Consider the following 24,786-nt stretch of genomic DNA (forward strand, 5'->3'; position numbering starts at 1 on the left):
TTAGTAAGTGTTCTGCTATTAATTTGAGATTTTGTGACATTTGTGACACACATGACATGTAGTAACCATTCCTTCGTGGGAGTTTTTTAGCGCCTGTCAGAGGTGCACATGACTCAGAGATCGAAACGATTGCTTCACTTGAATATTTACTAAAATGCCACAGACGTTCACCAGGATAGAATATGGGGAAGAGAAATACTATCTCTTGGCGGATCTATTTGAGGGAGGTGAAGGCGGATTCAATCTGACGATTTGCAACGGGAGGCAACTTTGGCGCGAAACTGGTAAGAACCATAAGAATATCAAAATGTACTTTGATAAAAGAACATTACATTATCCTTTTTGAATGTGGAATCATATTTTTTGGTAGCTCATGATGGAGTTGATCAATTTGACTCGTGCACAAACGAACGAACAGTAACAACGAGAAAGAAACAGGCAAACTTTCAAAGTCAAGTCAAGTCAAGTCAGTTTTTATTTTAACTCACGCAGATCTAAAAACAAGGTAATCACAACAACAACTGTGCAAACAAATCCTGGCTGTGCAAATCGGATAGCTCTAAATAAGCTTTATAAGGACCTATAGATCTGAATTGAATAAACCTTTGCTCAATTTGTATACTGTATGACTTGTCATTTTGCAGTGTCTTCATCAGTGGTGCAATCAATGGCCAAAGCTGCAGATATGAGTGTTTCTGAATTTGCTGCACAGACAGGCAGAGCATTGACAGGGCAGACCACACGACAGGATAACTTTGTTTACCAAACAAAGCTTAGGGGAACAGATTTACAGGTTGAATCTTAAGTTATTATTGTTATCTCCTAAGAATTCAACGTAACTGACTGACTGGTGTCTCACACTTGCAGTCTGCAGGCCGCAGACCATAGACTGACCCTAACTCACAGTTATTGAAACCTAACCATTTTAAAATGGGTGCTTCGACTTAATGGGAACCTCCAAGAAAACAAAGAAAATAACTTTAATTAAAGGTCGAGAAATGAAGGCCAAAATCAGCAATTTTTCCAACATTGTTTTTGGAAAACCTAACATACATGTAAGTAAAGTTAAGTTTGTGGGGTTATTTCTTCTCGTTTTCTGGCTTTTGCGAGAAAATTGCGGTCGAAGTTGGGCTTTTCCCACTTTTTTGGCCTTTTCAGTACTTGCTCAAAAACAATCAGCTGCCTGCTGAGAGAAACAAGTGCTGCTGTCAATATTTTCTTCGTTGTTTTGCTGTTTCTTTATGGACTTAATATTCACAACAAAAATCAGTCAAAGCACTACTTCTATTTGGGGCGCTCTCACATGTCTACTCAATACTCACATGTCATAAGCTGTACTGCAAAAATGGCCACTGACTCTTCCGTTCTGAGCTGCAGTGCTGATGGCCCAAAAGCAGACTAAAAACAATTTTGTAGGTGGAAAAACGATGGATATGCCAGAAAAAAGTTAAAACCATTAATTGTCCATTGTCTAAATTGTAAATAAAAAATGCTTATTTTTTGCCTTGAGTTCCCCTTTAAACCACAAAACATAATGTTAACAATATACATCGTTCCCAATTTCCAATGAAAGTTAGCCTGACCGCGTGCCATTTTCAACCAAGCCCTTATATTTCGACCGCGTGCCATTTTCAACGGAAGAGCCTGCTTGCGGGCTAAATGAAAGTGTTTGTATCTGAAATGAATGATTTTCAACAACGCTCGTTTTGGTTTTCAAATTTCCCAGGCACCGCCATCTTGAATAATTGAGTTGGTCTTGGTTTCCCTATTGTTTCAACAATAGGGCAACCACAAAACATGACAATTATTCAAGATGACTGTGCCCGGGAAATTTGAAAGTGAAAATAATTGATTATGAAATTCCTTTTTTGCGATACAAACACGTTTTTAAAGAAACTTGTGGATAAAATTTGATTGCAACTCTTTTGTTCCGTTATTATTACCGGGTATCATTCATTAGTCAGAATGGAGGTTCCCTGTAAATACTGTTTATCGGTGCTATTTGTAAGCAATCTATGGTCTGCAGTCTGTAGTTACTGTATACACTGTACATGTACACCTCTGACTGAGTGACCAGTAGATTGAAAGACCAGTGGAGGGAGTGGGAGGAGAGGAGGGGAGGGTGACCGAGCACTAGTCAGATAGATTGACCCACCCGGTGATTATTCAATCCAATAGTATGGCTGTGCTTGATGTAATTTCCTTTCAAAGGACAATCCTTCAATGACAAGTATTCTTTTTTTTTTTTTTTCAGTTTTCTTGGAAGAAAAATATTGGAGATGGAGTTAAGGTACATACAATAAACTGGCTGTCTGATTTTGTCATTTACATGTAGTTGGACAAAATTTATGACAGCTAGTGCAGTAGGCAAATGATCTAATTTAAAGCAGTGTGTTTCATTGGTGCAACTTCCTTTTTTAGTTTCAGCTGGGGTCATTAATATTGGCTGAAGTTGACAACTGTGTCCCTATCACGATAGGCGTTTTTGACCTTGCAGTTGATCAGATGTCACAGCTTAAGGTAAGTACAGTATGATGCTGCTGAAATATTATTTATACCAATGCCAAATAAAATTAAGCTTGTACATGATTGTATTTCTTGAAATGAGTTGCTGTTGTTGCTTTAGGAAGAAATTACGTCTCTAATGTCAGAAAATGCCAGGCTTTCTTCAGAAAGGGAAGAAGCCCTTAAGGTTTGTTTAATTTGGTTGTTTATTCACTGTAGTGACTTTTAGAGGCTAATGTGCTTTTTTAGAATAAATTTCTCACAATTTAGGCCTTCATATGATATTTATTGTTAATGTGAAAAAATATAATAGTTATCATGCCAAAAGAACGTGGTCACCTCCACTGGTTTCAATAATATTATTAGTACCGAAAGCTGAGAAAAATGAATACTTCACTAAGAGGAGTTAGTTACTCTTTTCCCTAAATTGAAAACATTGTTAAAGATAGCTTCTTTCAAACCTAAGATAAAATTCATTTTGAGAATGAGCACATACAAAAGTCGGCCTGAATCAATTTGGATTGCTTATTTGGATTGAGCGAAAAACAGTTTTGTGAATCAAAACTATTGGATGTTTGCCCTGATTTCACCAAGGTTAGCTTAAAGATTAGGGCTATGATAATGGTGATTTCTTAAACCCTTATCCTTTTTTACATGATCCAAGGTATTAAAGCAATCTGAGTTAATCCGGTCTGACTTTTGTCATGGCTTTTAGCCTGCGACCATGCTCTCCGTTGGGGTCTCGCACAAGCTTTTCGGGTGCAAGCGGTGGATCGCGTGTGGATAGCGAAGCTAGCCACAAGAGGTTTGGGGTGAGGTTTGCCCCCACCCCAAACCTCTCGCGGCTCGCTTCGTTATTCGCTGTGAGACCCTAATGGAGAGCTTGCTCGCAGGCTACATGCCTTTTTAACAACGACACCATGAAGTTTGTTTAAATGTGATCATCAATTTTGCTTTTAAGATGTGGTTTTGGCGGCGCCCATTTAAGAGTGGCATGCCCCCATCGGTCACCCCTAGAGAAAGGGCCCCTTAGGCTTTTTGCTGGATCGCAAAAGCGGATCATGAGTGACTGCATCTCATTTCATAGTAAACAATTCGTGGTGCATCATGCTAAGTAATAAATCGTCTTTAAAATTACATGTATATGAAATTTGCTGTTAGCCATCTGAGCATCAGTCTTAGTCAGCTTGATAGTTGAGTTGCAGCTTGGTAGAGAGGTGTGCGAGGTTGCTATTGATGTAATTACAACCTTCACCTTTTCCCTTTTCTTCAGCCACATTGTAACCACCTTCCAAAAAGCCGTCCCAGGAATATTAAGTAGCTGCTGCGACCTCTACTCTAAGCTGGATTGGTCTTGCCTTCGAAAACTCTTGAATTTTAGGAAACTAAGGTCCAAATTGCCTCTGGATTTTACTTGAACCATAAAAAAAATTTGCTTTTCCCATTTTTGTCTCTGTGACAATGACCTGCTCTGAGGGACGGTACTAAGATCTTATAGCGTCATGATGTAGCCCTGAATTGACAGAGAAAATACCCTATCTGTTTGCTCCTTCTTTCAAAAAAGCCGTATTATGTTTAGTCCTTCAACGCACTCTGTAATGTTATTTGAAGTGACTGCATGATTATTTTCAGCTTTTGAATGAATGTGTGACAGCAAAAGAGCATATGGAAACAGATTTATTTGAAAAGGTTTGTTGGTTTCATCAGCTACATGTGTATGTACATGCAGCTGTAAATTTGTTTGTTCAGACTGTGAACAATTGACTATTGGTATTTACACATCATCCTTGCTTCAAATTAGACAGAAAATAAAGATTACTTTGAAAATTAGAAAATCAGTCAAGAAGCTGTCATTGTACATTGTACCAGTATTCAATTTTGTACATGTATATTTTTAATACCTGGCAAAATCATTTGACAAAATTCTTTTTTTTTTGTCATAGTTTGCTGCAGTTCTTAACGAGAAAAAAGCCAAGATCAGACAACTAAAGGAAGCAGGTGCATACAAAATAAAACCACTACCTACATTTAGGCAGAATAGTTAACTCTCGATTAAGCACAGGGAACCCAAACTCATAAATTGAATGCTCAGTCAACGTAATGATTTGCATTTTACAGTAAATGGCAGACGAAAATAAAAAAAATTAACTTACTTTTATTTCACCTTGTGTCCTTGTGTCGAGCATTTTGAGGTGTTCTGGGCTACAAATTGTTACGTTGACTGAGCATTCGATTTATGAGTTTGGGTGGCCTGTGGTGAAACTTGGTCGATTTTTCATTTAAATTCACGGGCTACTTTCAATTGATAGAAAAATTATCTGAATGCCAAAAAACCTGCCACTGAACATAAACCTTGGGTTCACCAAGCTTTGTTCATGAAAGAGTAAAGAAACAAACTTACATGTATCTCCAAAATGCAAGAAAAGCAAATCAAAGTGACCCAAATTTGAAACTTTCTGGGTGGAGCATGCCCTTGGATCCCTCTAGGAGCACCTTCAGCACTTTTCGTCCCTTCTGCACCACCTTCTTAATTTTTTTCTTTTTTATTCAAAGAAAAAGAAAAACTTTTGCAAAGTATAATGACTTTTTCTGCTTTGAAGTTGATCCTTATTTCCTTATTTACATTTGTGTACATGTATTTTTCAATGTAGGCAACATGTGGTTTTATTAAGTGACTCATATTAGATGCCAAAACTAATTATTGTTTACTAGTTTTTAAATCACAAATTGGCCATAGTAAAGATAACAGAAAGGCTGTCAGGGCTTGAAATTGTGACTCACTGGTCGCCAATGCGACCAAAAACTGAGTGCTGGCGACTAGATTTTCAAAACTGGTTGTCAACTGGCGAATCACGTTTTGTCTGATGACTAAGGATAAACAGTAGACAGCTTTTGTATTTGAATCTTTATTGTGATGAAATCGTTCGGAACTGGTAGCTAGAACACGACTCACCTTTCTTTCCCCACTAAAATAATGTATAAATACATTGTACTACAAGAAAATCGGTTTCTCACATTGTTAATTAATAGCACAAAATGTACTTTGGTCACCCCGTTCACTAGGCGACATATTGTTTTAGCGGCTTCATGGGATCGTGGGCGCACTTAAAACACCATATGCTTCAAATGCTTCTTGCCGGTTAGTTACGTGAATTTTTGCGCCCGGAAGACGAAGATTCAGCAAGAAGGTTAATTGAAAATTTAAATCCATCGTCAGTTGTGATTGCTGAAAACGTAGATTTAGCCAAATTACCGAAGGACCTCCTCGGAACTACTGTAGCTTGATATTGATAATATATTGATAATGAACCTGGACATCCCATAATGAGTTTGAAACTTGTATGGAACCTTCAAAAAGCAACCTGTACCCTTAACGTAAAGAGAGTTGGAGAACTTGACCCCTCTGTTAGAAAGCGAACACCTGCAAAATTGATTGCACAAGGTGATTAATAAATGGAGATAAATATCGGTAGGAAAGTACGTTAAGAAACCAAGTTCCTCTGATTTTAGAGGCTACTACCGGTCGGAGACTGGTACGAGCATTGTGGTTGTGTGGGGGCCTAGGCCGAGCAATTGTAGTATTGCGTTTAGAGCCTATTTGCGATAAAGGTAAGTTGCTTGCCACGCAAGCTGCAGGAGAACAACTACGTTTTGAAGAGGTGAAAAGCAAGGATAAAGGATCCATGTTTGCCTTGCTATGGAAAACACGGACTGTGCTTCGCTCCATTTCAAATAACCTTAAAGTACACCATTACCAAACTATTAAAGGACGAAGCCGAAAACAACATTGGCTTTTAATTAGCTATAGTGGTCTTTCTCTTGCTGTTTTTTTTTTTTTTTTTTTTGCTATTTAATAATTATTTTGACTTTTCATGCATGCAAAGTAACATTTAAAATCCTGTTATGACGTAAGTCATATATATTAATAACTTGGCGACCAAATTTTTCCCATTAGTCGCCAGCACCTGAGAAAAAAGTTTATTCCTGTTATAATCATCACTGTCTTCGTCATCATCATCTTTATCATTGTTAGGCTTTTCAAAAGTGTTATCCTTCCTCTTTTAACTCCCAACCTTTAGACCTTATCTCTTTGAAACCCCTATAAACGTTATTAAAAGTTTTCTGTCCTAAATATATAGAAATCATGGGTCCCTCAGTATAAAGGTATGTTCTGCTCCTTAGATAAGCTGGGGACAACAAAGTGATTATATTAAGGCAACCGGGTCGGCTGCATACAGTTGTAACATGGAGTCATACAATGACTAAATTTTGCTCTCACTTGTAGTTCATGAAACGGCAATGGCAGCTGCCGCTGACGCTGTGAAAGGTATACTGTACACATTTAATAGATATCAAAACTGAGTTATTTTGCTGCTTTGTACATGTACTTTTGTTGGTTAAAAACGATCTTGAGTTTGTGGTTTTAGCTAAGAAACCCTCAGATTCAAGCAAAAGCCAGGACAAAGGCAAGTCCAGTTGGGCATCAAAGAGGTAAAATAGACATGTACATTATGTAATATAATTATAAACATTGCAAACCCTGGTTCTTCCATTCCTAGGAAGAGTTTGAACAGAGCATGAGGCTCAGGCATCAGACTGGTTCAAGGTTGTGAGCTTCTAATCTGGCCAGACTCACACTCTAGCTCTTGATAATTATTATTATTATTCATTCAAAATATTTCCCCGTTTCTGATTGGTTAAAACCACACGCATAATTCACCATAACAAGCTGCTGTTCACCAAATTTGGAAAGAAACTTCGTCATATTGAATCAATGACGTCAAAAGTGCAGCCCGCTGCAGATTATTGAACCAATGACGTCAAAATGACGTCAAAAGTGCAGCCCGCAGCAAATTATTGAACCGTTGACCGAAAAAAGCTGGGGACGAGATTGTGTTATTTTTGTTGAGCAGAAAAATGGCTGCGAGTAGGTTTAGAAGTTTGAGCGAATAAAATATTTTGAATGAATAATAAAGCAATTATTGAATTTGGCTTTCGTAGAATATGAAGAATTTTGCAGATCTCGGAGGATGTTATCCACCTCGGCCTTCCGCCTTGGTGAATAACACCCTCCTCGACCTGCAGAATCCTTCATATCCTACTCAGCCTCATTCAGTAATAATATTGCTAATTATTAAGCCATTGACTCCAGGGGGTGAAACGTAATAGATTTTACTCATCAGATCAGTAGCACAATAGACACGTACAATTGTGTAACATATATCAAAAATGCAAAATTTCTACAAATTTCTCCAAAGTCATGATAACACTTTAATTTGCACAGTAAAACACACTAAGAGCCGAAATAATTATGTTTTGCTTGGTTTTAGCTTTGTAGACAACATTTTAAGTTATACCCATGATGCTTTGCGGCCTCTTAATTTTGTAAAATATCTAGTAATCTGTCCAAATTCATATTAACACTTCGTAATTATCACAGCAAAATAGCCATTAATAGGAAACAATCATATAATCCAAAGTTTTTTGCCAAGTCAGCAATCTTAGTTTTTACCCATAATACATTGCGCATCCTAAAACTAGTACATTTTACACACTTTAGGGTAACATATCAGCTTTTTTCTGTTTTTTTCGTAGTGGGCTTTGTTGATAGCCTTTTTTTTTCCTTTTGTTCTTTTCTCCATCTTCTCATTGATTCTGCTTTATTCTCATGCTCCATTGTGTCCATTGAAAACCATCTGGCGTAACGAACGTGACCCAACCCGAAGGGACATTTGCATTTAAAACACGTGCTTTTCTTGAGGTTTTCACGGCTATTTTTGGAGTTGTTACGTAACAAACAGCTTCTGGAACCTTCTTGGGAGGTTACCAAGGGCACATGTTGATGTTTCATGGAAGGAATTGCCCGAAATCATGGCGAAATGGTCATGTTGTTTCGCTGTCTTTCTCGCGAGAAAATCCTACATGTAATAGGAGACTCATGGAGAAGCGTTTCACAAGGCTTAAGATTTAGAAAAACTCTTCTTGCGAGCTACCTACTTTATATTTTAACGTGGAAATGCTCATGAACGTTCGTTTTGAGATGAGATTCAAATGTGGCGGCAATCCGAAGGTTTTGGATCCATTGCGGGCATTTGGGAAGAGTTTGACTTTCGTTGATGCTTTTAATGGCATATCAAACCATGGAGCGTTTCACAAGGCTTGAGATTCAGACTTTTTCTTATTGCGTTGGAGCGAATGGTCCTAGATTGTTCATATTTTCAGGAAAGAGTCCCCAGAAAGTGAGAACGCCGTCTGCGGTGGTATTTTTATTTTTCACCTCGTTTTTGTAACTCGTCTGGGAACCTTAATTTTAACTGCAGAAGTTCAGAGCAGTATCGTGACGCCCTAACTACGAGGTACTTTTTTGGAATTTTAACCATACAGATTCTAGTTTTAGAAAAGTTGAGTTATTAGGTTGAAAGTATGTTTGGTCCTTGTAATTTTAAGATTTTTCCAAACGATAATGGGCGTTTTGGTCTAGATATATTTTTTATCGAACAACATTTCATCTGGGTAAATGTTACGCGTGACGGCCATATTTTTAATCAATTTTGTCAAACAAAAATTTCGCCAAAAATAAGAGTGCAGTGAATATTCACGAAACTTTGCATATTTATTGACAAACATGTTACCCTTATTTGTGTGAAATCTTACAAATGTACGGCTTATAATAAAGAAGATATTTGGGAAGGAGTTTGTGTCACTCTGATTGTACACATGTAATGTGCTACTGATCATCAATGGGGGATGGTTTGGGAGTCAATGGGTTAACAAATTTCCTACATCCTCTCAAAAACTCAAAATGTAACAAGGAATTTTAATAAAATAAACTAACTTTTATATAGCATAATTAAGTAAAGTACGATCGTCCGGGTACTGTAAGTCCTGAGAAGGACCGTTTGAGATGACATTGACTGACATTTTGACGTCCTGAGCGGAAGCCATCTTCAGAGTCTGAAGTGATTTGTGTAACGTCAGTGGATACTATGAGAACTCCAGTCGTACATGTCATTGGTCAACTTATTCATGATCGACTCGCAGTTGAGTCTAGATGTACCGGTAATTGGCTGGGAAGACTAAACAGTGATTGGTGCTTTTTGAGCCGTCTATAGGTCTAAGGTCTGTACATGTATCGAATAAATCGGGCAGTACTGTGATAGAGTAAATCAGTGTTTTGTTTGTCAGTTAATGTCGTCGATGAGTCGTTTGTAGGGTGCAGGAAGTTGTAGGCATCGGTTTAGTGGTTTGTTTGTAAACCAGCTTTCCAGTACGATCCATTGGTAGTAGTTAGTGCTGTAGGTAACACATGTACATTGTAGCAGAGTCCCAGTCGATTCTGTGGTTTGTCTGTATATGGTGTTCAGCAGTGTCGACATGGTTGATGTCACCGTTCCTCGTCGCTCGTCTGTGGTCTGTGTTCAGTCAGTGTAGTGTTCAAATTTCTGCCGGTCTCGCTGATATAAGTGGCCTGGCCGGTGAGACCGGTAGAAATTTGAACACTAGACTGACTGAATAGTCAGTAATAGTCATGCAGCTTCCAGAAAGAGGCAACAGTGTCATTAACAGCAAAAAGGACAGCTTTTTATATGTTTATACGCTGAAAATTAACAATTTGTAAGTTATCATTTCGTCCTAATGATCCATTCATTTATTCATTTATTTTATCAATCATATACATGTAAGAGTTATAGAGTTATGAAACTAGCATAGGGAACAATTTGTAAGTATGATTTTCAGTATTGATTTTCATTTCCAGGTCCACATAGCTTTCAGCTGCCAGACTTTTAACCGGCTAAAAATATGTAATGTAATGTAATGTAATGTAATGTAATGTAATGTAATGTAATGTAATGTAATGTAATGTAATGTAATGTAATGTAATGTAATGTAATGTAATGTAATGTAATGTCATTGGTTTGAAAGAATCTGTTTTTAATCTGACTTAGTACTGATTATTGACTATTGTTGATTATTGACCAAGCGTGGGGTCAAGATGGCTGGTTAGTGGCCACGTTCTTTTTTTGCGTGTTTATTGAGGTCCATAACCACGCAAAAAAAAGAACTTTGCGAATATTAGCCATCTTGACCGAACAAACTTGGTCAATAAAGCGTTTATTATATGGGATAAAATACCAAAAAAAAAAAGATCTTTGATCTTGCTGGACCAAGCGAGGAATCCCGAGCGGGCAGTATAGCTCCATCTTGCCTGCTCGAGTAGCCAATCACAGCGCGGGATTTGGTTCATCTTTCCCTCTCACGGAGCTAGTCCCTTTGAGGTTGGTTCACTTTTACGATAATATTTCAATTTAGGAGAAAAATAGCCGACTCTTTTTGTCATCTGATTTTACTTACTGAAACCACTGATTCAGGATTCCAAGGAGCTAGTAGCGATTTAAGCTGCGGAGTTAGGGTTAGCGATTTTCATGAGAGCGATATTCACTGTTCATAAAAAAAAAAAAAATCTTTTAACATTTGCCAACCACAGAACAAAAGAACCTTTGTTTCGACAGCCAATAGATCTCTGATACGTTACATAACGGTGAGTATCGCTATTCAAGCCCCAACGGCCGAACTGCGTTTTGGCTTCCATCAATCAAACCTCCGACGCCCAGCCGAGAGTTGACACGAAACCACGGATGCCGAAATCAATGAGCATCTCTGGTTTCCGCGGTACATTTGTAGATTCGAACTCGACGCCAATCATGGCAAGCGATGGAATCTGTACGAATCTTTTTTACTGAAGAACCTCTAAAAGTATATAATAATGGTATTCGAGCTGTGAACTAAACAAAAACTCCAATTCACTTTCAGGATGCGAAGTCGATTTCCCGGCTTTGGTCGGAAATTTGATTGATGGGAGGCAAAATTCCGCAGAATCATGGAAATTGTAGTAAATGATGGAAAGATGCAGTGTATTAACCAATTTTACTGTGTGCCTTAGGTCAGATGATACAGATGATGATACCGATGATGATAATACTGATGATGATAATACACAAGCAAGAGATGTAGATGTAGGTACTTAATAGTGAGCGGACAGTGATGAACAGTGGATTGATTTGTATGACAGACAAACAGCATTTGTGACGTTTTTTTTAAAATACAGCTTGTCGCATTAGAAGATGGTTCGTTTTGTGGTATTGCTAGTATTAACGAATAATATTATTTTTACAGCGACCATTGTATTGCATACAATGCAGTTTACTATTTTAACGTTTTATCTTTTCCTTCCATAGACACGAAACAAACAAGAAGGAAGGAAGGAGAAGGAACCTAAAACTACGGCGTTCAATCCGTCCCTTTTGCCTGAGGAAGAAGATGAAGAAATTGAACTGACAGTTAAAAGGTTTGTTTAGCCACCTCCATTTTGTTGAAAAGCTGTTAGCCCTTTAAACCGTGAATGGCCCCCTATTGACAAGTAAAATCGTCTGGCGTTAGACAGAGTAAAATCTATAAGCGGCACTATTGGGATTTGAGGGTTAAATATGCCTGTAAGCATCGTGCCATTTCGTTCGTGGCACTCAGTTCAAGCATGCGCAGTATGGAGAAAGTAAGGTCGAGCGAAGTCAGGTGACGAAAAAGGGTCTTTTCGTATCCGTTTTCGATGATTAGATGTGAACGGTCGAAAACGCTGTGTAAACGCCAGTCTGGACGGAAAACGTTTTATGCTTTTTCAAGAAAACGAAACCGACAGTTTTCCAAAACGCATTACTATTACGGAGCGGTGCCTAGGTTGCCTATTAAGAGAAACGAACGAATTTCGGGAACGAGTCGGCAGCATCTCTAATAAACGCGAAAATTTTCGTAATGGGTTCTATGATGCTCCCAGTGCCGCCTGAGGTGAATTCAATTTTCATAGTTGCCTTAAGTCTACGCAACCGTGACAACTTAGCGAATTTATGCTTCGTTTATAGACGCCGCCGAAGAGAACCAAAGCCGAGAAAATCACCAGCGGCCAAACTTGTTTTGCCCAAAGTTACCCCCGTTAGAAAGACACCAAGCACCTCTTCAGGGGAAAGGTAAGGGATGGTTACTTTTGTGGAAAAAAATTCAATCTTTCAATCTTTTGTCTGTTCATAGCTTGGACAAACGACCAAGTTGTGAGTAGCTTGGGCGTATTCGTCAGTCGAAAAGTTTTGAAAACACGAAACGCAAAACATTTTTTGATGTAAAATGAGAACTTGACTCATAACTCCTTGTCTAGCTGACTCGGTTGTGGTCGTGTCGTGGACATAAGGAGAAATAAGTCGGGTGTGTTAACTATTCCTCAACTTTGTGGTGCGACGAGCAGTCATGATGGCTATTCTTTATCGTCCTGTCTGTTATTGTGCATGGCTCCCGATTGTTAGTCCAACTAACAGCGTTTCAGTGTTATCAGATCGCTGGCAGATACAAAATTTATTCCTCATAATTTATCTCTTTGATTTTCTTATTTAATTTTTTAGTGTAACTCCAGTTCGACCGCGTCGACAAGCCTCTGACAAGTCTCCTCCTGATGCTGACGACCTGATGGCTGAGATGTAAATGTGAATCCTTTGTTTGAGTTTTTGGGAAATATTCAATGAAATGAAATCGCCAGAACTATGACAGAGAAGCCTTCGGTTGCACCTCGCCTTCTTCGTGAGGGAAGGGCTATCAGCCGACCGAGAAAATATCCCTCTAGGCAGGTAGGATTAGTCACTTGCGCAACTTGTAGAGCTTACGAAGTCCAGCTACAAAGTGTACTCGCACTATTTTCTGAGTTCCCTTCGAAAAACATTTATTATTAAATTTTCAACCTCGGATATTGCGTTCCTAACGTTTCTAGATTGGCTCACTCAATCTCCGTTAGCAGCTCGTATACCGTATGACCTAATATGGAAACGGATTTTGTCAAGTGTTGCCAAGCTGGAAATTGAATTGGCTTTTATGTCCAAGTGACCATGCGTTCAGAATTTAGGGAAATTTTAATAAAACAATTATTCCATTCGTGCTTGTTGGATATTAGACTGGTTCAGGATAGCCAACTCGGTGCGGCTATTTACCATCTCATTTCCAAGGAGGGCTCATAGGTTAATTATGATAATTTTATCTTCACTTCAAATGCGAGATCTCGACAATTTCAGTCCTAGAAGCTTAACTGGACGATTGCCACCTGTACCTATATTATTGCTGAACTCCCACACGTCTCCAATAGCTCATTGAGATGGTATCCGCATTTGTAACAGGAAGATGATAGATTAAATTCACATTGGGAGAACTCGGATTTTTCCGAGTATCCTTGACTCACCATCGGAAAAAAAATCATCTTTTCATACAGTTTTGTAATTTCTAGGAAGAAACAGAGAGTCATGGGGAGTTTTATTTTGGCAATTGTTGACTTTGTAAAAGAAGGGTAGTCAATCCCGTTGCATTATTTCCTCGGGGGTATCGCACTACAGTTTTTTTCTAATTAGCACAGGATGTAAAATGATATTGGTTCAAGAAAGGTTGGGCTGTACGTCTAGACACCACATCATGATCAGATCCAGTTTGTGATGACCTCGGTCCGAATTTCTTCTTGAAGGGTGAAACGTTGCACGAGGCTGCAGCTGTGGTCGGTTGTGTACTAAGTGATTAACTCCTCGAGTAGTATTTTTTTCGAAGACCATTTGAATCTATCTATTGCTTAACGACAAACCAAGGTTTTTAAATTGCACGCTAATAGATTTTGCAAAGTCGCCTGATCGACTTTTTTCAGGACATAGTTACTCTAAGCAAAGAGTAAAGAGCTCTTTACACTATAATTTTGGTTTGTAATTAATGAACTCTTAAAGTTAATGCGGCCCTGAACAGGATTCGATCGTAGTAAGTGTGCGTTGGGGCGTTACCACACCAACTTAGTTGTGAATGTTACAATCTTACTTCTAAGGAAATTTTTTCAGGCATGTTCCACTCGTTGAATAAAGTCAAGTAAAACCCTTACCTGTTGTTTTACTTTGCGCAGTAAAAACTATCTTTCTGGTGGTTGGACTAGTGAAGGCCTAAAATCGAATTATTATAATCATCATCATCATTTTTATTAGAAAGTCCAAGGTGTACGAAATTAAGTTAACTTTCGATGCTGGTTTGTGCTTGTTTCTTGACTGTTTTCAACCTACAGTAGTTAACCGGAGTTCCTGAAAGGCATCTCATTCTGAGTTACAATCTGTGTAGAATTTCGTTTTCTGTGTAGGAAATGGGCAATAGAATTACGAAGCGGTGATTTCATTGGCTAAAAGCAATGCACTACACCTCTTTCATCAATACATCTGACCTCACTCTGTGACAAAACAAGTGCAACAATAACAAAACAACACAGACGTGAATTAGAAGATTTGCACTAGCGAGAGGCTTCAAACATCCTCATGTCTTACAGAATTCGATGAAAGTCCGAATTTATAACATGCAGTGGAGCAACCAAAGCGATGGGTGCTATGTTGGGGTTTCATTGTGGCACATTTAGTTTCGTTTGCTGATTCAGAAACCCAAAGCCCATAGACCTTTTTGCAGATACGGCGGCCATTTTGATTTCTATTGTTTCAAATAGCTATTATGGGATGCCCAGGGGGCAAATACATATTAATTTTCCCCCTGAGCATCCCATAATGTCTTCTGAAACAATAGAAATCAAAATGGCCGCCGTATCTGCAAAAAAGTCTATGTTCTACGTGATATGGCAAATGACGCAAGTACAATGAAACTAAAACGTGAGAATGCTGGATTCAGCCTTCTGGAAATGTTATGAGTAAGACACTTACTCTAATCTTGCCTGTTGACAACAGGCAAAACCTCTAGCAGCAGTATGTTGGAAATGGCTGAAATTTATTAGTTTCTTTCCGAGCATCATCCGCCGATGTCATTTTTTTTTCTTTCAATTAATTGTTAGTTTCACGATCTTCATGCTGGACGACAATGGCCGCATTATTCACGACACTGTTAATTTCGAACCTTTGTAGCAGGATACCGGTTTCAACTTACCCACGTTTAATACAAGAATGGGTTTTACAATTTTTCTCTTTCGCTACACTAGTGTTTCACACTCCCTTGCCTCACTGCTTTCACTTGAAAGCAGTTTATCTGATGTCATGCTACGTACTATATCCCTGTAAAATCTTAAATAGACAACGCTGCATCCGGTTGATCCACATCATTTCCGATCCAACGCAACGCGCGTAGCTACCCTGGACCGCTTTACCTAGTTGTCGCCTAAAACCCTCCTTCGTTTCATACTTGATAAAGCACTCTGTCTCAAATTGACTTTCAAAAACATATTTTGTAAAGTTTTGACATTCACGCAAATTATGCACGCTCTTTATGCTTCGCGTTACCAGTAAAAGAACTTTTGAACACGCTGCGCTGTAGGCGTGATGAACCGCCAAAGGCCAATCGGCTATTTAAGATTTTGAAATGTATCCAAGAGCGACTCTAAGCTTTGCTTTTAAAATTTCCTTTTTAGTGTCGTCGTAATGTAGTGACGCTTAGTGTATCTAATAGTAAAGGGAATGCTTATTCCTGATTCTATGGATGCCCTTTCGCAATATTTCACAATGGTCGCCTCTGTGTGATTAGGATGATGTTTGTGTTTCTACATTTTTTGAAAAATTACAAAGATCAGTTTTTTATGACGTTTTGCTCCGGACCAAAGGGAAACTTCGTAATGTCTTCACTTCCCGTCTCCATAACAACTAAAATATCATGTTCCCTGTACCCCCCGGCTCCAGGCTCTCCCTCAGGAATTGTTACCATGGGCTCCATGGAGACCACCATGTTGGGCTGCAGGACTGTTTCTACATCTTCTCGGATTTCCAACCCAGCTTCTCGACCGTAATAGTGACAGAGCACGCCAAACGAATGCCCATAACCAAAGGTACGGTACTTTAATAAGTTGTGATGCAGGAAGAGTTCGTTGAGCTCTTTTGCGATCTCGCTGCAGCGCACGCCTGGTTTGATTAGTTCCAGGCCCCGTCGGTGAACCTTGCAGTTGACTTCCCAAATTTCCATGTGGCGGTCCGTGGGCACGTGATCATAAAACAATGTGCGCTCAAGTGCTGTATAGTACCTAAGGAACCGACAACAAATCATTGAACTGTTAAAGTTGCCCTACAAATACCACTGGACTCATCATCAAAAACTGGTCTATCCCGAGGTCGCGAAGAAGCCCGTTCTCTCTATACTGCACTTAGAGTTCATGACTTGGATCGTACATCTCACCAGAAACCCATAAGGGTTGAAACGTGTAACGGCCCCTTGTTTTCTGGGAAACAAGCTTCTGAATATTCAATTTGCTAAGTACCATATTTGGAACAACAAAAGCGAGGGGTTTCCAAATATGGTACTTAGCACTGAAACATTCAACCAATCAGTTCGCACTGAATATTCGGAAGCTGTGAACGCGCGTTAAGGCCGGTTTACACGCTACGATTTGTCGCCCCGATCTGTCGGCCCGACAGTGTCGGGGCACGAATCTTACGTGTATTTTGACACCCGATCTTAAGGCCCGACGTCAGTCCCGACGTGAAGAATGTCTAGTAGCCCTCATTCTTTTTTAAAGCGGTGTTTTACTCCGCATGCGTAGTGAATGCTACGGTGAAAACAAAATGGCTGACGAGCACAACGGTTTTTGGTCGCTTTATTCATCAACAGCAGCATAAACAACGTCATTACTGTTACTTGCTGCAGCATTATTAAGAATCAAAAAGAGAGGAAGAAGGAAAACACGATGTGCTTGGGTGAAAAATTGGCACCGGACCGAAGCCGGGGCTTTTCACCAACTTATGTCATATCCAAATTGTTCGTTCAGTGATTTGGCTACATGCGTTCTCGCAATCTCTCTTTTGTTCTTGCCATGATACTCTTTATTCCCCTTGTCATATAGACACGAATATTTAATCCATTCCGCTATCAGCAGGGAGATTTCTTTCTCTTGGAAACTGCGCGACTTTGGCCTCTTCAGAGTCTTCATGTCCGCCATTTTGATTGCTTCTGTTTGGTACGCATGCTCTTTTCTCAAAGTTTTGATTGACATGTCGGCTTCTTTGAAAGTGTCGGCCCGACTCGACAAAAATCTGTTGCACTGCAACAGATTTTCTGAATCGGGCCGATTTCGTTTTCACGAATCGGCCTTAAGATCGGGTGTCAAAATACACGTACGATTCGCGCCCCGACACTGTCGGGCCGACAGATCGGGCCGACAAATCGTACCGTGTAAACCGGCCTTTACACGTTTCAACCCTTATGGGTTTCTGATCTCACTTATTACTCTACTGAGTTATCCTTTTCTCAGATAATTTATATTTAGATCGGCTTCTCCCGCCACATATCGGCAACTTAGCCAATCAATAGGGAGCTTAAGGAGACTCGAAAGGGTTTCACCACTTAGAAGACACTCTCTTTAGATCGAATGACGCTGTATCACGTAACAGCAATTTCATAGTACCATATGAAACACCGATTATTTCCAAACAAGATGTGATCGTTATTGTGATGTAATAAGTTACCTTGGCAACGGGAAAGCCAAGCAAAAACACCCTATATTTTGGATTTAGTTGCTCATCTCCAAAACGAACTCGCTAACCCCCTTTTTTTATTGCTGAAAAGTGATTAGAAGGCCACGATGAAAAATTTGGCAAAGTTAAAAAAACGCCTGTCTAGCGGATTCAGGCTCATCCTTTGAAAAATCACAGAATTAAAGGGGCCGTGTCATGGATTGTTAGTAAAAATCTGGAAAGCAAAGGAGACCTTTTTACCGATGGCAAACGAATATTAATGGCCAAAGTTTCTTCAAAACGGCTATTTTAGCTCACAGAAACCATTCTTAAGTGTTTTTAGCTACGCGTAGCCAAAATTAAAGTGAAAGCCAACTTGAAAACGTCTGGCCGACGTTTTCAAAAGCTCCTCTTGCATCTTAGATGAACTCCCTAATAACTGAGTGTGGCTCATATTTCTTTTAAAATTTAATCGATTTTTATCCCACTGCGGTGATCCAGAAGCAATTTAAGAATGAAATGGTCACTGAAAATTGATTTAGTAATTTTATGTTCGAAAAAAAAGGGGATAATTCCCATGATACTACCCCTTTAAGGTGGCTCAGAATCCGCTAGACATAATTTTTTTAAACTTTGCAGAAAGTTTCATCTTGCCCTTCTGATTACTTTTCAGATATAAAAAAATGGGATTCACCGAGTTCGTTCTTGAGATATGAGCAACTAAAGACAAAATATAGGGTGTTTTTACAGGGTTTGCCCGTTGCCACGGTGACATATTACGGCACAATAATGACTGTATCTTGTTCAGCAATAATTCGTGTTTCATTTGGTACCACAATATTGCTAATACATCATACAACGTTGTGGTGCCGATCCTTCTAATAAGAGCGTCACTAGGAAGCGTTGAAACTGGTTTGAGCCACCTTAAGCACGAGACATTCTTGAGCCACGGAAGGAATCCGGAAGTGAATATTTCGCATGCCTGGACAAAAGTATCTCCCATATTTTCAAACTAATCGTCTCTACCAAGAAAAAAAAAGTTACTTAGCAATATAAACTTGGCAGTGCCAAGAAAAGTTAAAAACGAAAATAGTTCCCTTCCAGTTAATGTTCGTGGCTCAAAAAGCTCTCACTGATTACTTCACAAATGCAGAAGTTATTTTCCAGGTTACCAGCCAGGTTCCTGACTGCTCCAAATGGCCAAAAAATACCGCTTTCTCGAAATACACCGATCAGGCATTCTTTTGGGATTATCACTGACAGGCTGTAAAATCGTATCCAGGCTAATGCGAGTGTTGGTTCTTAAAACAACTCCACAAAAACTGTCCCGTTTTTTTAGGGTCCCATTTTACTTATACTTTAAATTCTTTAGTTGCAAAGGCTGATGGGAAAATGACGGGGCGTTGGGCTTTTGGAACTAATGTAAGTTGTATTTTGGCTTGAAACCGAGTCAGTCAAATGAAATTATCTCTGAGACGAAAAAAAAAAAAAAAGCAAACAAGATCCATGTTTATAATCACCAAGTAAGCGTTTAACGCAGTGAGATACAGATCCTTTTCTTTTGCACAATTTTTGTGAGCAGGGATGGTGCAGTGATGACAGCACTCGTCTCCCACCAGTGTCGCCTGAGTTCATTTCCCAAACTTGGCGTCACATATGGCTTGAGTTTGTTGGTTCTCTACTCTGCTCCGAGAGGGTATTCTCCGGGTACTGCTCCGGTTTTCCCCTCTCCACAAAAATCAAGCTTTGATTTGCTGTTGGTTGATTTGATTTGATATCTGTGCATGTAGTGTCCCCAATTAGTGTCTCACGACCTTCATGTTAGCTACCTAGAGCTAGAGGACACCGGCCGCATTAGAGCGAGTTTCAATCGAGTGTCGTAAAACCAAAACCAAAGTAATTACTTTGGCCAATCAAAAAGAACGGAGACAATCTAGTAAACCAATCAAAACTCGAGGTAATTACACGTAGCCGACACAAAGCGCGGGAAAATGTGCACGCGCGAGCCACGAATTGGTTTTCGTTTCACTTCTGATTGGTTGAACAAATTGCGCGAAAACTCTGAACCAATCACTGAGTGAAGTAATGCAAAACCAAAGCAATTCGCTAATTCCTTTCGACACTCAAGTGAAAACCGCACTACGCTTGAAACTTAAATAAAGTTTATTATTGTTATTCCTGTCATTTGCTTCGAATTGAGGATGACAAATATCAACTTAAAAACAAAAGGCTTTTACCAGTTTCAATAACGCAAGAGTATCTGTTTAAGAGACCTTACCCCGCTATCATAGGAAAGCAATTAAGACTGATAATGTCTCCTTTTTGTATCCTGCGTGTGGTTACTGGATTATGGCCCCCGTCCGTGTTAACTCCAGTTTGGAACCAAGTCCATGCTGGAAAAATACGGAAAACAAATTGACTTACGTTGAATGCAACTGTGATGCAACTATGGAAAGTGAGCTCGACGCAACCACCTGCAATTGTGGAAGGTGAAATGCTACAGACTACAATGATATATGAAAGACGTGTATTTGAATTGAGGAAAGAAGCACGTCAACCCTTTCATTCCCAACATCTGAATGTCAATTCTCCTTACTGACTGAAGTACATTACGTTTTACGTCAGTTATGGGAACTTCATGATATATCTAAGAAAAAAAAAACCCTAGTGATAAATTGTTTTGTTCTCGTCAACAGTCTGCTTAACAATGTATTGAGCCCGTGTGGAAAAAAAAATATCATTCACAGTGACTCTTGGGAGTCAAACGGTTAAGATCTTTTATCATCAAAGTCATGAACGCTACTTGAGCACTAACGAAAGCGAAGCCCAAAAATTTCAATCTTTCCTTCCGAATTTGCAGATTAACTCGGACAACTGCGGTCTGGTGTCAGGGAAGGGTAAATGGTGAACCAATCAGTGCATAGAATACAGGGTCCGAAATAAACTTTTTTTTTTATATGGGCGCCAACTGGCGACTAAATAAAAAGTTTCAGTCGCCAGATGGCAAATTGTAGTCGCCAAAAATTTTCGCCTGAAAAGGCACGTTTTGAACTTCTGTATGGATACCAGAAAGCAACGACCGCGTGGTCTTGTGTATGTGTCAAGCATTAGTTTTCGCTTTCGAAAGCAGACACTTTGGAGAGAAAATGTATCCGACCTCGAATGTAATATAGAAATCCATCTACCCCTTAGTTGAAAGTTTCAGCCACAGAAACACCATTCACGTTCTGTCGCACACAAGCCGCCATGTTGTTACCGTGCTATATTCCTCGCACCAGTCCCTTGAATCTCTTTACTGAGTCATTATTTTTTCGCCCGAAATACTTATTCTATGAGAAACCGCCAAAAAAGTGTCGGCTTGCGACGTTGTGGAGGTAGTTAAAGGGAAAACTCCTTTCGTTTTTATTTTAAAAACATCGGCAGGATAAAAAGTAAGACACCTGTTGGCAAACCGCTCTGAACTTAATAGTAGGTCGCCCACTGGCGACCAGTTGTGAAATTCTGGTCGCCAGTACTCAGTTTTTAGTCGCATTTCCGACCAGGAAGGCGCAATTTCGGACCCTGCAATAGGAATGTAAGATCGGTACAGTGGCATGGGGAAAATACTTGCCTTCAAACAATGCGTTTCGGGCTCGATTTCCGAACTCATCGTCATGAGTGGGGTGAGCTCTTTACTCTTCTGAGGGGTTTTTCATTGAGTAGTCAAACTTTTCCATTCCATCAAAAACCAAACTTACCACCACATTACGACCTAGATAAAAATTGCACCAGAGAACAAAGAATCGTCCACTTACTGTCTCTTATTTCAGTGTGTGGATACGTAGCTGCAATTTCTCTCACCATCACATCGGTGGATGCCAAAGCAACTTCGTATTCGGCTGTGTCCTCTTTGATTGCTTTGACTACAGCTTCACCTCCAAGATCAGCGATTCGTGCGCCATTTCTAATAAGATCTATCTCTTCCTGGGACTTGAGCATTCTCATTCTCATTGTGGCCTGACCGACGTCGACAAAATTTGCGTTCGGCAAGGCGTCGCTAAACTTGCGATGGTTGTCGAGGGAAACAAAGTCAAATTCAAAACCAACGTTTTTAGCATCTCCTACCTTGAGGAAAAAAAACAGCGTCATTTAAAATTAGTACCGCCATGCAGCTTCTGTTAAACTCAATTGCGATTTCGCTCTGTTAAATTTCTCGCAAATCCTATTGGCTTTAAATTAGCCGGAACTAAATGAGATACCGGGAACGAAATATTTAAGCTTTTAAGGGTAAGAACAATAGCTTCGACTTAAATGGATCTGCCAGGATTTTAAGTTTGAATTGCAGATCAGTGGTAACCCCGCTGACCATTTACTTGACGAGACTGAAAGGTGGGTGTTGACCAAAGCAAAGCTTTATAGGCTAAACGTATGGTCTTCTTTCATGACGAAATTAAAATGCCTAAAATCAAGAATAACGTTCGTGTAATTATCATTACACAAAATAGACACGTTGATTTTCTATGGTTACTGAACAATTGAATTACACAAACCAATGTTTTCACTGCGTAAAAGTAGTTATCTCTTTGCCAATCGGTGTAAACTACGTTGTCTCCAAATGTACGGCGCCAGGGTTGACCGTAATCAATACCTGAGAGAAATAAGTACGGTACAAGTCAATTGCAGTACTGAGGAATTGCTGCGGCGCCCATTTGCGCGATAATGCATTGAGTTATGAAGGTTCTCAGTTGCAATTGGGAGTGGGTTCGAATCCCGATGAAGCCGCCTGAATTTTTCAAGTGTCTATAAGAGACATTAGGGAGCTTACGAAACGACGACGCTACAAAAGGTTTAGTGAGCAAAAACAATGGCTCTGCAAGTTCTGCACGTGCGTTTTACATTTGGTACATTCCTAAATGACGGCGTGAAATGACCAAATTCAAGGTTCTGTGGAGGACGTTAGCACATGACGATGACTCTACGCTTCCAACCCACTCATACTAGTTTAATTCGTCGAAAGTTACTACACATTTTTAACGCGAAACGACATAAAATAGCTTCGCAGTGATATGAATAACGCGCACTTGTATTTTTAAATGAAGTCCTCGCAGCAGTCGTCGTCCTCGTTTCGTAAGCTCCCTAATGGCTTTAATAGACCATTTTCGAATTCTCACGGCTGGACAGGATCTAGCATGAAATGGAGTCTCATGCGGGAAAATTAATTTGTTTGTTAAAAGATTTGCCCGCATTAGCCTCCATTTCATGCTAGATCCAGTCCAGCCGTGAGAATTCGAAAACGGTCTATTGTCCAGACAATAGGCCACTTCGGAAAATACCATAATACTTAATACTCATCGTTTCCAGTTTCTCTTGGGACTTACAATGGTCCCAAGAGAAAACAAAAACAATGCTTATGCAAAATTTGGGCGGATAAACAAAGAGTATTATGGTATTTTCCAAAGTGGCCTATTGCGAGGATCACTTCTCCCTCATGGTACATTGTCTTCGTCTGTCAAATCAAAATTAACCGTATTTTGAGCTAAATATTAATGCGTATAACGTTTTCGGCAGACGCTTCTTCATCAATGAGGAATTAGGTTACATAAATACGTGTTTATCTTTTAATTGAAATCTAGTTTTGCTCGTGTACCTTGAGGTACTTAGGCTTAGACGTTCGCTTAGTTTTGGCTGTAACGTCAGTCACATCTTGTAAGAAAATTTCTTATCAGGAATACACCCCTTTCAATCCAATTTCCTGACGTTGTGTAATTCTTAAGGGACCAAATCACTTTCAATACCCCAGATTATTTGTCAATAGCTTGTAAAACGGCAAACGAAATTTTACCTGTAAGGAATTTAATTGATCTTCTATAGCTGATGATGGCGGAGGTAAAAAAAAAAAAGAAAACTTTCAAACGAATGGCATCATGTAAGAGGTTTAGCCAAAGGATTTCGGTATCTTAAGGACGGTGCCTACTAATTCAAAGGTATTTTTGCCCCGGTTTATGATTATGCGGGAGTTGTAGACCTTAACAAGTGTTATTGAAATCGGAAAAAAAAAATGGGGGTAACCACGCATTTTTCAAAGATAATTCATGAACAATATTTGTAAAAACTTTAAAATACAAAGCCATGAATGGCGTTCTTTCTCAAATTGAAGCTTAACTATCTCTGAAAAATGCATGGTTGCCCCCAGTTTTCTTTTTGGATACCAATAGTACTTGCTAAGATCTACTTTCTCTGCATAATTTTAAACCGTGCAAAAATATCCCTGTATTAGTTAGCATCACCGATAGGAAATCCGAGTATCTCGAGATGCGCAGAACGCATGCGCAATAACAAGGACCGTTCTTAAAGACCCACGTTCACCCTACAGGCAATGCATCGCGTGGAACAATTTTCATACATGAAAATCCCGTCAAAGCTGAAATTCATCCAATCAGATGCTACGAAAAGCAATGCGGATTTCCATAACAAAAACACACGGTCAAAAAGCCTGTCGGTTAAAGGTGGGCTTTTAACAATTGAATTAAACATCCTTACCGGCAGAAACACTGACTGTCTTGGTCGGTGTCACAACCAAGCCATATTGGCGCCCAAATTGACAGTATAAGAAATCGCTGAAGTAGTGAATATTGTGAAGGGATGTAAACACGCATGCGTCAAGTTGGTTGGTCTCCATATGGACACGTAACATGTCCAAACGACGTTGCATCTCCTGGGCTGAAAATGTTGGCTTAACCTGGACAGCAACATATATAGACAAATAATCACCCTTTTTTACCTGCCCTAAACATGAATGTTATAGTTCAGACCTAGC

The 24,786-nt window shown here is 39.5% G+C and overlaps 2 protein-coding genes across 2 annotated transcripts in view; one reads left to right on the forward strand and one right to left on the reverse strand.

Annotated features, from left to right (window-relative positions):
* The first annotated feature begins 64 nt into the window (after positions 1 to 64).
* Positions 65 to 14,448, forward strand: LOC138001430 (DNA repair protein XRCC4-like). Its single transcript, XM_068848061.1, has 13 exons — positions 65 to 284; positions 645 to 793; positions 2,255 to 2,290; positions 2,422 to 2,520; positions 2,627 to 2,692; positions 4,138 to 4,194; positions 4,449 to 4,503; positions 6,791 to 6,832; positions 6,933 to 6,996; positions 11,447 to 11,519; positions 11,742 to 11,851; positions 12,420 to 12,524; positions 12,951 to 14,448. Exons 1-13 carry the CDS (start codon positions 155 to 157, stop codon positions 13,027 to 13,029), a joined length of 1,065 nt encoding a protein of 354 aa, XP_068704162.1. The 5' UTR covers positions 65 to 154; the 3' UTR covers positions 13,030 to 14,448.
* Positions 14,449 to 15,472: 1,024 nt separating this feature from the next.
* LOC138001417 (creatinase-like) overlaps positions 15,473 to 24,786 on the reverse strand; it is a 23,357-nt gene continuing 14,043 nt past the window's right edge. Inside the window, exons 4-8 of the mRNA XM_068848049.1 lie at positions 24,510 to 24,708; positions 22,520 to 22,617; positions 21,785 to 22,094; positions 20,269 to 20,383; positions 15,473 to 16,564 (exon numbers count right to left, since the gene is read on the reverse strand). Of these exons, the coding sequence (XP_068704150.1) occupies positions 16,117 to 16,564; positions 20,269 to 20,383; positions 21,785 to 22,094; positions 22,520 to 22,617; positions 24,510 to 24,708 (1,170 nt within the window). The 3' untranslated portion in view covers positions 15,473 to 16,116. The remainder of the gene's footprint in view (positions 16,565 to 20,268; positions 20,384 to 21,784; positions 22,095 to 22,519; positions 22,618 to 24,509; positions 24,709 to 24,786) is intronic.

The sequence above is a fragment of the Montipora foliosa genome, chromosome 1 (genome assembly GCF_036669935.1).
Source record: "Montipora foliosa isolate CH-2021 chromosome 1, ASM3666993v2, whole genome shotgun sequence".
Classification (NCBI taxonomy): domain Eukaryota; kingdom Metazoa; phylum Cnidaria; class Anthozoa; order Scleractinia; family Acroporidae; genus Montipora; species Montipora foliosa.